At 48.6% G+C, this 14,320-nt stretch overlaps 1 protein-coding gene across 1 annotated transcript in view; it reads left to right on the top strand.

Moving 5' to 3' along the window:
• Nucleotides 1–1,044: 1,044 nt before the first annotated feature.
• LOC139229650 (nuclear factor 7, ovary-like) overlaps nt 1,045–14,320 on the top strand; it is a 43,850-nt gene continuing 30,574 nt past the window's right edge. Inside the window, exons 1-3 of the mRNA XM_070861171.1 lie at nt 1,045–1,390; nt 6,485–6,507; nt 13,127–13,237. Of these exons, the coding sequence (XP_070717272.1) occupies nt 1,205–1,390; nt 6,485–6,507; nt 13,127–13,232 (315 nt within the window). The 5' untranslated portion in view covers nt 1,045–1,204 and the 3' untranslated portion in view covers nt 13,233–13,237. The remainder of the gene's footprint in view (nt 1,391–6,484; nt 6,508–13,126; nt 13,238–14,320) is intronic.

Raw genomic sequence — 14,320 nt, 5'->3', positions numbered from 1 at the left:
GGGACAGCTCTTTCCAAGAACCAGCACAGGCACAATGGGCCGAATGGCCCCCTCCTGTGCTGTGTGTCTATGATTCTAGGTGCTGACAATAGAGACATGGTGACCCCCCCTCATCCTCCTTACCCTCCCACCCCCCAGTCACCCTCTTCCGCAACCCCCTTACCCCAGCCACCGCTCAGCAGGTTCCCGGGGAAGAGGCGAATGTCCAGCTCGCTCACCAAACCCGTTGCCATGACGCCCTGGCTCCCCCCGAGTGAATAATAACAAGAAGAATCCAAAGTGTGAAATAAACCCCGCCCCGAGTATAAAAGCAGGCGGCGGCCGCCGTGAGCCGCTCCCACCGGCTCCAACTCGCCGAGATAAGGGCCCAGCGCGGCGTGACTGACGCTCGGCCCAAACACACTGCCCGAGCTCCGAGTCCGACTCCCACTGAGGCCCAGGCCCGCCCCGGAAACCCGCCTCCCTCACTCTGAGTGACAGGCGCTCCGACCAATCCGCTTACCCCAGCAGTGCCGCGTCCCGGAAACCCGCCTCCCTCACTCTGAGTGACAGGCGCTCCGACCAATCCGCTTACCCCAGCAGTGCCGCGTCCCGGAAACCCGCCTCCCTCACTCTGAGTGACAGGCGCTCCGACCAATCCGCTTACCCCGGCAGTGCCCCGCCCCAGAAACCCGCCTCCCTCACTCTGCGTGACAGGCACTCTGACTGATCCGCTTACCCCACCAGTGCCGCGACCCGGAAAACCGCCTCCCTCACACTGAGTGACAGGCGCTCCGGCCAATCCGCTTCCGCGAGAGCTCCTAACAGGCCGCCACTGGCCAATCAGCACCGCCGGGAGGCGGGGTTAGCGGCCATGATTCCGGTTGAAAGAGGCTCGCGCTCGGAACTTGCCGGTTGGGTTTAAATATTTAATGTTTAACGGCCGACAATCGAACACTTTAATTCTGTGATTTTCTCCCAATCCCAGGACCGGCTGAAATCTTCCTTAGATTCTCTCACAGAGAAGGAATCGGCGGCTCTAGAGACGGAATTAAAACAGAAACAGCAGATTTCCGGAGTTCGGGGAAGGTCTCCCTGAGCTGATTTTCTGGGATCTCGGTTAGTTTTGTTCCCTCTATCGCGGTACATTAATTATGTTTCACATTTCATTTGGTCGGAACAGTCGAGCAGTCTGCAGACCCGCATCACATCCCAGTTCACTAAAATGCACCAGATTCTCACTGAGAAAGAGCAGCGTTTAATCCGAGATCTCAGGGAACAAGAGGGGAAGATTGTAGAAACAATGGAGAAAAACCTTCGAGAAATTCAAGAGAATTTAAAGTCTATTCAGGAGGAGCTCTCAAAGTTACAGAAACAGATGGAGCAAAGAGACGGACTGATATTTCTGAAGGTGAGGATTATATTGTGGGTCAGTTCAGTGAAACTTCACACAGTCACAAAATAACCGATGAGAACTGAAATAAATGCAGCATTTGCTGAACATTTGGAAGCTGATTTAAACCGATTGTTTTGTCTATTCCGGGGCGGTTCTGTTGTTGTCACTGAACTAACCGGCTCCCACATTGCTACCTCCCGGGAATGAGTTGCCGTGTGTGGGTGTGACAGTCCCTGTGTCTGTGTAACACTGATGTTCACTTCCAGTATCTGACACAAATCATAATAAGAACATAAGAACATAAGAATTCGGAACAGGAGTAGGCCATCTGGCCCCTCGAGCCTGCTCCACCATTCAACAAGATCATGGCTGATCTGGCCGTGGACTCAGCTCCACTTACCCGCCCGCTGCCCGTAACCCTTAATTCCCTTATTGGTTAAAAATCTATCTATCTGTGACTTGAATACATTCAATGAGCTAGCCTCAACTGCTTCCTTGGCAGAGAATTCCACAGATTCACAACCCTCTGGGAGAAGAAATTCCTTCTCAACTCAGTTTTAAATTGGCTCCCCCGTATTTTGAGGCTGTGACCCCTAGTTCTAGACTCCCTGACCAGTGGAAACAACCTCTCTGCCTCTATCTTGTCTATCCCTTTCATTATTTTAAATGTTTCTATAAGATCACTCCTCATCCTTCTGAACTCCAACGAATAAAGACCCAGTCTACTCAATCTTATCATCATTATCATCAACCCCCTCATCTCCAGAATCAGCCTAGTGAATCGTCTCTGTACCCCCTCCAAAGCTAGTATATCCTTCCTTAAGTAAGGTGAACAAAACTGCACGCAGTACTCCAGGTGCGGCCTTACCAATACCCTATACAGTTGCAGAAGGACCTCCCTGCTTTTGTACTCCATCCCTCTCGCAATGAAGGCCAACATTCCATTCGCCTTCCTGATTACCTGCTGCACCTGCAAACTAACTTTGGGATTCATGCACAAGGACCCCCAGGTCCCTTTGCACCGCAGCATGTTGTAATTTCTCCCCATTCAAATAATATTCCCTTTTACTGTTTTTTTTCCCAAGGTGGATGACCTCACACTTTCCGACATTGTATTCCATCTGCCAATCCTTAGCCCATTCGCTTCACCTATCTAAATCTCTTTGCAGCTTCTCTGTGTTCTCTACACAACCCGCTTTCCCACTAATATTTGTATCATCTGCAAATTTTGTTACGCTACACTCTGTCCCCTCTTCCAGGTCATCTATGTATATTGTAAACAGTTGTGGTCCCAGCACCGATCCCTGTGGCACACCACTAACCACCGATTTCCAACCCGAAAAGGACCCATTTATCCCAAATCTCTGCTTTCTGTTAGCCAGCCAATTCTCTTTCCATGCTAATACATTTCCTCTGACTCCGCGTACCTTTATCTTCTGCAGTAACCTTTTGTGTGGCACCTTATCGAATGCCTTTTGGAAATCTAAATACACCACATCCATCGGTACACCTCCATCCACCATGCTCGTTATATCCTCAAAGCATTCCAGTAAATTAGTTAAACATGATTTCCCCTTCATGAATACATGCTGCGTCTGCTTGATTGAACTATTCCTATCGAGATGTCCCGCTATTTCTTCCTTAATGATAGTTTCAAGCATTTTCCCCACAACAGATGTTAAACTAACCGGCCTATAGTTACCTGCCTTTTGTCTGCCCCCTTTTTTAAACAGAGGAGTTACATTAGCTGCTTTCCAATCTGCTGGTACCGCCCCAGAGTCCAGAGAATTTTGGTAGATTATAACGAATGCATCTGCTATAACTTCCGCCATCTCTTTTAATACCCTGGGATGCATTTCATCAGGACCAGGGGACTTGTCAACCTTGAGTCCCATTAGCCTGTCCAGCACCACCCCCGGAGTGATAGCGACTGTCTCAAGGTCCTCCCTTCCCACATTCCTGTGACCAGCAATTTTTGGCATGGTTTTTGTGTCTTCCACTGTGAAGACCGAAGCAAAATAATTGTTTAAGGTCTCAGCCATTTCCACATTTCCCATTATTAAATCCCCCTTCTCATCTTCTAAGGGACCAACATTTACTTTAGTCACTCTTTTCTGTTTTATATATCTGCAAAAGCTTTTACCATCCGTTTTTATGTTTTGCGCAAGTTTACCTTCGTAATCTATCTTTCCTTTCTTTATTGCTTTCTTAGTGATTCTTTGCTGTCGTTTAAAATTTTCCCAATCTTCTATTTTCCCACTAACCTTGGCCACCTTATACGCATTGGTTTTTAATTTGATACTCTCCTTTATTTCCTTGGTTATCCACAGCTGGTTATCCCTTCTCTTACCGCCCTTCTTTTTCACTGGAATATATTTTTGTTCAGCACTATGAAAGAGCTCCTTAAAAGTACTCCACTGTTCCTCAATTGTGCCACCGTTTAGTCTGTGTTTCCAGTCTACTTTAGCCAACTCTGCCCTCAGCCCACTGTAGTCCCCTTTGTTTAAGCATAGTACGCTCGTTTGAGACACTACTTCCTCACCCTCAATCTGTATTACGAATTGAACCATACTGTGATCGCTCATTCCGAGAGGATCTTTTACTAGGAGATCGTTTATTATTCCTGTCTCATTACACAGGACCAGATCTAAGATAGGTTGCTCCCTTGTAGGTTCTGTAACATACTGTTCTAAGAAACAATCCCGTATGCATTCTATGAATTCCTCCTCCAGGCTATCCCGTGCGATTTGATTTGACCAATCGATATTTAGGTTAAAATCCCCCATGGTTACTGCCGTTCCTTTTTCACATGCCTCCATTATTCCCTTGATTATTGCCCGCCCCACTGTGAAGTTATTATTTGGGGGCCTATAAACTACGCCCACCAGTGACTTTTTCCCCTTACTATCTCTAATCTCCACCCACAATGATTCAACATTTTGTTCATTAGAGCCAATATCGTCTCTCACAACTGCCCTGATATCATCCTTTATTAACAGAGCTACCCCACCTCCTTTCCCTTCTTGTCTATCTTTCCGAATCGTCAGATACCCCTGTATGTTTAATTCCCAGTCTTGGCCACCCTGCAACCACGTTTCTGTAATGGCCACCAAATCATACCCATTTGTAATGATTTGTGCCATCAACTCATTTACTTTATTTCGAATGCTGCGTGCGTTTAGGAAGAGTGTTTTAATACTAGTTTTTAAACCATGATTTTTAGTTTTGACACATCCTGCAGCCCCTTTATATTCAGTGGCCCTTTTTGTTTTTTGCCTTGGGTTTCTCTGCCCTCCACTTTTACTCATCTCCTTTCTGTCTTTTGCTTTTGTCTCCTTTTTGTTTCTCTCTGCCTCCCTGCATTGGTTCCCATCCCCCTGCCATATTAGTTTAACTCCTCCCCAACAGCAGTAGCAAACACTCCCCCAAGGACATTGGTTCCGGTCCTGCCTAGGTGCAGACCATCCGGTTTGTACTGGTCCCACCTCCCCCAAAACCGGTTCCAGTGCCCCAGGAATTTGAATCCCTCCCTGCTGCAGCACTGCTCAAGCCACGTATTCATCTGCGCTATCCTGCGATTCCTACTCTGACTAGCACGTGGCACTGGTAGCAATCCTGAGATTACTACTTTTAATTTAGCTCCTAGCTCCTTAAATTCGTCTCGTGGGACTTCATCCCTTTTTTTTACCTATATCGTTGGTACCAATGTGCACCATGACAACTGGCTGTTCACCCTCCCTTTTCAGAATGTCCTGCACCCGCTCCGAGACATCCTTGACCCTTGCACCAAGGAGGCAACATACCATCCTGGAGTCTCGGTTGCGGCCGCAGAAACGCCTATCTATTCCCCTTACAATTGAATCCCCTATCACTATCGCTCTCCCACTCTTTTTCCTGCCCTCCTGTGCAGCAGGGCCAGCCACGGTGCCATGAGCTTGGCTGCTGCTGCCCTCCCCTGATGAGTCATCCCCCTCAACAGTACTCAAAACGGTGTATCTGTTTTGCAGGGGAATGACCGCAGGGGACCCCTGCACTACCTTCCTTGCACTGCTCTTCTTGCTGGTCTTCCCTTCCCTAGCTGGCTGTGGACCCTTCACCTGCGGTAAGACCAACTCGCTACACGTGCTACTCACGTCATTCTCAGCATCATGGATGCTCCAGAGTGAATCCACCCTCAGCTCCAATTCCGCAACGTGGTCTGTCAGGAGCTGGAGGCGGATACACTTTCCGCACACGTAGTCCTCAGTTCCCACATGGTGCAGGAGGTGCATATCACGTGACCGAGCTCTCCTGCCATGATTTAACCCTTAGATACACTTAAATTGGCAACAACAATGCTAAAGTTTACTCACTGATACAGAAGAGAAAAAAGAAAAACTACTCACCAATCACCAGCCAATCACTTACCCTCTTGGCTGTGACGTCACCTTTCTGTTACTTTCTACTTCTTTTTTGCCTTCTCCCTGTAGCTGCACCGGCAGCCTCTCCACGCACCTCCTCACGCTGCTCCCGACTCAACGACGCACCTCCTCCCGCTGCTCCCGACTATCGCCGCGTTGGGCCTTTTTCGGCCTCTCGCCGACCCCGGAACTCGCGCCTCAGCGACGCACCTCCTCACGCTTTTCGATTACTTACAATCACAGAATTCTGCAGCACAAAAGACCCAGTGTGCCCGGGATGGCTCTTTGAAAGAGTTATGCAATTGGTCCCACTCCCGCTGCTCTTTCCCCTTATCCTTGCATTGTTTTTCCTTTTCAAGTCGATTTCTAATTCCCTTTTGAAAATTACTGTTCGATCTGCGTCCTCCACCCTTTCACACACTTAATTCCAGTTCATCACAAGTCATTGTTTAAATAAAACACTTTCTTTTTTTGCCAGTTATCTTAAAGATTTGTGAATGTGATCCCCCAGGTCTCTCTGTTCCTGCACCCCATTTAACATTGTATCATTTTGTTTACATTGGTTCCCCTCATTCTTCATTCCAAAATGCATCACTTCACAGTTCTCTGTTTAAAGTTTATCTGCCCTCTGTCTGCTCATTTTACCAGCCTGTCTGTATCCTGCTCAAGTCTTTTACTGTCCTCACTGTTTGTGTTTTATTTATTTCAGGAGGAAGCTTGTCGGAAGCAGAGGTAGGACATGCACTTTACAGAATCTCTGCACCATTTGGTAAAATAAAAGTTTTTCTTTATTCGTTCAAGGGTTGTGGGCATCGCTGTCAAGGCCAGTATTTATTGCCCATCCCTAAATGCCCTTGAGAAGATGTTGGTTAGCCACATTCTTGAACCTTTTTTTTCCAGAGATATACTTTATTCATTTAAAATGTTCACAATACATTGGAAAATAGCTCAGTACTTTGCAGTCAGCAATTCCATACAATTCATTTGGATGCTGACAGCAGTTCCATACAATGCACTAGCGTGCATTTAATTTCAAGGTGCAGTTTAGTACAATCTGTAAATCACACTACATGTAATACTCTGCAAATGAGGGTATTACATGGAGCAGATGAGAACAGGTTTACATTCGATTTCAGGATACATTTCAATACCAATCACGAATCACATTACATGTAGCACTATGCAGATGAATGCATTACACGGACCGGATGGGGATACATTTACATTTTTTTACAAGTTACTAAACAGTGCAGAGACTTTAATTATACATGGCACAACACAGATGTTTTTCAGTACATGGTGCTCTATGTATACAAGCAGATTAATAAGTACAGCCCAAGGGGGGTCTGATTCCATCCCCTGGGTTTACCATGGCAGAAGGGCCTGAAACTGTGGCTCTTCCCCATCGTGCCTTTGCCGCAACTGCACCAATCTTTAGTGCGTCCCTCAGCACGTACTCCTGGATATGGATTGCGCCAGTCTGCAACACTCGACCGTGGATATCTCCTTGCTCTGGAAGACCAGCAAGTTTCGGGAAAACCAAAGAGCGTCTTTCACCGAGGTGATGGCTCTCCAGCAGCAGATGATGTCTGTCTCGGTGTGTGTCCCTGGGAACAGTCCGCAGAGCACAGAGTCCTGTGTTACAGAGCTGCTTGTGATGAACCTCGACAGCAACCACTGCATCTCCTTCCAGACCTGCCTTGCAAAGGGGCAGTCCCAAAGGAGATGGATGACAGTCTCGTCCGCACCACAGCCAACTCGGGGGCAGAGTGCCGTGTCTCTGAAACCCCGGCTGTGCATGAAGGATCTGACGGGTAGGGCCCTTCTCACCGCCAACCAAGCTACGTCTTGGTGCTTGTGTGAAAGTTCTGGCGATGAGACATTCTGCCAAATGAGTTCGACAGTCTGCTCGGGGAACCGTCCGACAGGATCCATCATCTCCTTTTGTAGGGCGTCCAGGATCTTGCGTGTCAACCACTGCTTTATGGTCTTGTGGTCAAAGGTGGTTTTCTTGAAAAACTTTTCCACGAAGGACAGGTGCTGATGCATGGTCCAACTGGTTGGAGCGTTCCACGACAGCCTAGCCAGACCCATCCTTCGCAACACCGGGGACAGATAGAATCTCAGCACAGATTGATGCAGCCGTACACAAAGGTGGCCATCAGGATGAGGGCCACGTTCGGAGCGTCCTTTTTCCCTCTTGTCCAGAGATTTGTACATCGTGTCTCTGCGGACACGGTCCATTTCCGATCTCCAGATGAAATGGAAGACCGCTCGGGTGACTACCACGGCACAGGAGTGGGGTATGGGCCAGACCTGCGCCATCGAGAGTACCTCACTCCTGGTGACCAGGTTCTTTCCTGCAATGGAGAGTGAGCGCAGCTGCCACCATCCCAGTTTATGTTTCGCTTTAGCGATATGCTCCTTTCAGTTTTTGACACACACCCCATCCGCTCTGAACCATGTTCCCAAAACCTTCAGGTAATCTGACATCACGGCGAAGGGAATAAAGGATCCATCGGACCAGCTTCCAAAGAGCATGGCCTCGCTTTTGCTGCAATTTACCTTCGCTCCCGAGGCCAGTTCAAACTGGCCACAGATTGTGAGCAATCTGCGGACCGACTGCGGATCCGAGCAAAAGACGGTGACGTCGTCCATGTACAGGGAGGTCTTGACCTGAGCACCTCCACTGCCTGGGATTGTCACCCCCCTAATGCCCGCATCCTTCCTGATGGACTCGGCAAAGGGCTCGATACAACAAGACAGAGGAGAGGGGTCAGCCTTGCCTGGCTCCAGACCTGATCGGAAAGCTTTCAGTTTCCCACCCGTTGATTAGAACTGACCTAGTGATGTCTGTGTAGAGCAGTTGGATCCAATTGCAGATATCCTCCCCAAATCCCATTTTGGAGAGCACGTCCATCAGGTATGTGTGCGATATCCTGTCAAAGGCCTTCTCCTGGTCCAAGCTGGACTGCGCTGGTCACATTGGCGTTTTGCCTTTTCTGCTGGTGGAAGTGGGGGCTTTTGCCTCGCCCTTTGTCATCGGAAGAGCTGCAGCCACTGCTGTCCGTCGTGGACGGTAGCCGTCTTTTGCCTCTCGTTTCTGCAGGAGGCCTCTTTTCCTTTGACTTGCGGGCCGCCGCCTTCCTGGTGACACGCTGCTATTCCTGTTCCTCTTCTGCTTCTGCTCCCTCCTCTTCCATGGACTCGGTGTCTCGGGGGGGGGAGTTTCACTGCTGGGTGTTAGTTTCTGGCGTTTTGCTGTGGCAGACTCCCCTTCCTCCTCTCGGTCAGTGTCGACTAGGGCGGTGGTTTCTTCGCACGGTGTCTTGGAGGGGAGGGAGGTGTAGATCTCCTCTGGGGCGTTGCGTCCTCAACTTTCTCCTCACATGTCACCATGTTCTTTGCCGCCTGCGCATAGCTGAAATTACACTTGGGACAGGCCTTATACAGATGTCCAGCCTGACCACAATGGTTGCAGCATTTGCTCTCTTTACAGACCTTTGTCTGGTGTCCTTCCTTCTTGCACTTGCGGCAAATGATTGCTTTGCAGCTTGCCGCCAAGTGGCCTGCTTTCCCGCAGGTTTGGCACACATTGGGTTGTCCGGCGTACACCATGTAGCCCCGACTTCCTCCGATGGCGAAGCTCGATGGGGGGTGCAGGATGGTTCCGCTGGCGTCCACTTTCAAGGTGACCTGGATTTGGCGCTTGCTGGTCCAAATCCCATGGAAATCCTTCAGGTCGATGCTGTTTCCTGCCCCATCAACATACCTGGCGAGGAATGTCAGCACATCAATGACCGGGATGTGGGGGTTGTACATGTTCACTGTGTTAGTGTGTTTCCTCTGCGATGGGAGGGTGAACAGTGATTCCCAAGTCAACATTGATCATCGTGGTTCACTCGCCTCCTTCAATCACTTCAGGAATTTCAGGCATTGGGTGACGTTTCTGAAGGTTACATCAAAGTAACCTCTCTTCGGGATGTCCTGCAAGGCGAAGACATCCGTGATTTTCATGCCACAGGTTTCAAGCAGAATTTTCTTCACGAAGATGTCCCGGTGCATCGGCATCTGTCCTTCCACTTTCTTTGCAGTCACTCGGATGGTGTTTCGGACTCCCTGGTTCGCCGCTCGGTTGGCCGGCATCCGGTTTGCAGATTCCTCCTTTCGGCTTGTGTTTTGGCCGAAGCCTTGAACCGCTGCAGGTGATAGTACTCCCACAGTGCTGTTCGGGAGGGAGTTCCAGGATTGTGACCCAGCGACGATGAAGGGATGTCGATATGCTTCCAAATCAGGATGGTTTGTGACTTTGAGGGGAACATGGAGGTGGTGGTGTTCCCATGTGCTTGTTGCCCTTGTCCTTCTAGCTGGTAGAGGTCACGTGTTTGGGAGGTGCTGCTGAAGAAGCCTTGGCGAGTTCCTGCAGTACATCTTGTAGACGGTACACACTGCAGCCACGGTATGCCGGTGGTGGAGGGAGTGAATGTTTAAGGTGTTGGATGGGGTGCTAATCCAGCGGGCTGCTTTGTCCTGGATGGTGTCTAGCTTCTTGAGTGTTGTTGAAGCTGCACTCATCCAGGCAACTGGAGAGTATTCTAGCACACTCCTGACTTGTGCCTTGTAGATGGTGGAAAGGCTTTGGGGAGTCAGGAGATGAGACACTTGCAGCAGAATACCCAGCCTTTTACCTGCTCTTGTTGCCACAGTATTTATGTGGCTGGTCCAGTTAAGTTTCTGGTCAATGATGACCTCCAGGATGTTGGTAGGGGATTTGGTGATGGTAAAGTCATTGAATGTTAAGGGGCGGTGGTTAGACTCTCGCTTGTTGGAGATAATCATTGCCTGGTACTTGTGTGCCGCGAATGCTACTTGCCACTTATCAGCCCAAGCCTAAATGTTATCCAGACCTTGCTGTGTGCAGGCATGGACTGCTCCATTATCTGAGGAGTTGTGAATGGAACTGAACAGCGAACATCGCCACTTCTGACATTATGATGGAAGGAAGATCATTGATGAAGCAACTGAAGGTGGTTGGGCCGAGGACACTGCCCTGAGGAATTCCTGCAGTGATGTCCTGGGGCTGTGATGAGTGACTTCCAACCACCACTACCATCTTCCTTTGTGCTAGGTATAACTCCACCCAGTGGAGAGTTTTCCCCCTGATTCCCATTGACTTCAGTTTTACTAGGGCTCCTTGATGCCACATTCGGTCAAATGCTGCCTTGATTTTGAGAGCAGTCACTCTCATCTCACCTCTGGAATTCAGCTCTTTGGACCAAGGCTGGAATGAGGCCTGGAACCGAGTCGTCCTTGTGGATCAGCGAGCAGGTTATCAGTGAGTAAGTGCTGCTTGAGAGCACTGTTGTTGACATCTTTGCTAATGATTAAGAGTAGACTGATGGGCCGGTAATTGGCCGGATTGGATTTGTCCTGCTTTTTGTGGACAGGACATACCTGGGCAGTTTTCTACATTGTGGGATAGATGCCAGTGTTGTAGCTGTACTGGGACATGTTGGCTAGAGGCACGGCTAGTTCTGGAGCACAAGTCTTCAGCACAACAGCCAGGATGTTGTCAGGGCCAATAACCTTTGCTGTATCCAGTGTGTTCAGCCGTTTCTTGATATCACGTGGAGTGAATTGAATTGGCTGAAGACTGGCTTCTGTGAGGGGACCTCAGGAGGAGGCCGATATGGATCATCCACTCGGCACTTCTGGCTGAAGATGATTGTAAACACTTCAGCCTTTTCTTTTGCAGTCATGTGCCGGGCTCCGCCATCATTGAGGATGGGGATATTCATAGAGCTTCCTACTCCCGCTAATTGTTTAATGCTCCACCACCATCCACCACTGGATGTGGCAGGATTACATCTGATCCGTTGGTTTTGGGATCACTTAATGTTGTGTACAGCATGCTGCTTCTGCTTTTTAGCGTGCATGTAGTCCTGTGTTGCAGCTTCCCCAGGTTGGCACCTCATTTTCAGGTATGCATGGTACTGCTACTGGCATGTTCTTCTACACTCCTCATTGAACCAGGGTTGGTCCCCAGGCTTGATGGTAATGGTAGAGTAAGGGATATGCCGGGCCATGAGGTTACAGATTGTGGTGGAATTCAATTCTGCTGCTGATGGCTCGCAGCACCTCATTGATGCCCAGTTTTGAGCTGCTAGGTCTGTTCTTTTAGCATTGTGGTAGTGCCACACATGATGGATGGTGACCTCTGTGTGAAGACGGGACTTCATCTTCACAATGACTGTGCGGTGGTCGCTGCGACCAATGCTGTCGTGGACAGATGCATCTGCGACAGGTAGATGCGTGAGGATGAGATCAAGTAGGATTTCCCTCGTGTTGGTTCTTTCATCACTTGCTGCAGGCCCAGTCTGACAGCTATGTCCTTCAGGGCTCGGTCAGTAGGGACTTCAATGTCCATCATCAAGAGAGGCATTCTTGATGATGGACATTGAAGTCCCCTACCTAAAGTACATTCTGTGCCCTTGCTACATTCAGTGCTTCTTCCAAGTGGTGTTCAACATGGAGGAGTACTGATTCTCAGCTGATGGAGGGCGATAGGTGGTAATCAGGGGTTTCCTTGCCCAAGCTTGACCTGAAGCCATGAGACTTCATGGTGTCCAGAATTAATGTTGAGGATCCCAAGGCCTCTCCCTCCCGACTGTATATCACTGTTTCGCCATACCTGGTGGGTCTGTCCTGCCGGTGGGACAGAATATATCCAGGGATGGTGATGGAGGAGTCTGGGACATTGGCTGAAAGGTATGCCTCTGCAAATATCACTATGTCAGGCTGTTGCTTGACTAGCCTGTGGGACAGCTCTCCCAATTTAGGCAGCTGTCCCCAGGTGGTGAGAATGACTTTGCAGGCTCGATTGGGCTGGATGTACCGTTGTCATGTCTGTAGCTGGTGTCGAGGTCGATGGCGGGTGGTTCGTCCGGTTTTATTCTTATTATTGTTTTTCGTAGCAGTTGTGTACAACTGAGTGACTTGCTAGGCCATTTCAGAGGGCAGTTAAGAGTCAACCACATTGCTGCGGGTCTGGAGTCATACATCGGCCAGGCCGGGTAAGGATGGCAGATTTCTTTCCCTGAAGGACATTAGTGAACCAGATAGGTTTTTATGACAATCCGACAGTTTCATGGTCACCATTACTGACAATAGCTTTTTATTCCAGATTTATTTAATTAACTGTATTTAAATTCCCCAGCTGCTGTGGTGGGATTTGTACTCGTGTCTCTGGATCATTTGTCCAGGCATCTGGATTACTAGTCCGGTGATGTTACCACTATGCTACCGTTCCCCGTTTGTGGGCAATTTATAACATCAACTTTAATATTTACAGGATTGGTGACGACGGTAAAGTACTGTCAGTAGCAGATGGCGCCTTGTCTCTTGGAAAGTTCAACTTTACAGTACACAGCGTGGAGAGAAATGACGGAAGCCATTAACCCCAGTAAATATCTCATATTCCTTTTCTTGATTTAGTAATCTAGATGAGGAGGGCCTAAACCGCCTTTCAGACCCCAGATTAAATGATCACTGATGTCCGTGTATAATCTGGAAGTCAGGAGTCTTTGCACTGGATAAGGGAGGGCTTGAGGTGATCTTACTGAAGTATTCATGATCCGAAACCGGAGCGAGAAGTTAATCATCCAGAGGTTTGACGCAGTCAGAGTCTACAACAACGTAGTGATAGGGAGGGAGGAACTTAATACAATCACCCTCACTAAAGAAGTAGTACTCGGTAAAATAATGGGGCTAAAGGCGGACAAGTCCCCTGGACCTGATGGCTTGCATTCTAGGGTCTTAAAAGAAGTGGCTGCAGAGACAGTGGATGCATTGGTTGTAATTATCAAAATTCCCTGAATTCTGGGGAGTTCCCAGCGGATTGGAAAATCGCAAACGTAACGCCCCTATTTAAAAAAGGAGGCAGACAGAAAGCAGGAATCTATAGACCAGTTAGCATAGCATCTGTGGTTGGGAAAATGCTGGAGTCTATTATTAAGGAAGCAGTAGCGGGACATTTGGAAAAGCATAATTCAATCAAGCAGAGTCAACATGGTTTTATGAAAGGGAAATCATGTTTGACAAATTTTCTGGAGTTCTTTGAGGATGTAATGAGCAGGGTGGATAAGGGGGAACCAGTGGATGTGGTGTATTTGGATTTCCAGAAGGCATTCGATAAGGTGCCACATAAAAGGTTACTGCACAAGATAAAAGTTCACTGGGTAGGGGGCAATATATTAGCATGAATAGAGGATTGTCGAGCTAACAGAAAACAGAGAGTCCGGATAAATGGGCCATTTTCCGGTTGACAAACAGTAACTCGTGGGGTGCCGCAGGGATCGGTGCTGGGGAGTCAACTATTTACAATCTGTATTAATGACTTGGATGAAGGGACCGAGTGTAATGTAGCCAAGTTTGCTGATGATACAAAGATGGGTGCGAGAGCAAATTGCGAGGAGGGCACAAGAAATATGCAGAGGGATATAGACCGGTTAAGTGAGTGGGCAATAATTTGGCAGATGGAGTATAA

The sequence above is a fragment of the Pristiophorus japonicus genome, chromosome 19, assembly GCF_044704955.1.
Source record: "Pristiophorus japonicus isolate sPriJap1 chromosome 19, sPriJap1.hap1, whole genome shotgun sequence".
Taxonomy (NCBI): domain Eukaryota; kingdom Metazoa; phylum Chordata; class Chondrichthyes; family Pristiophoridae; genus Pristiophorus; species Pristiophorus japonicus.
This window is presented reverse-complemented; position numbering and strand designations above follow the sequence as displayed.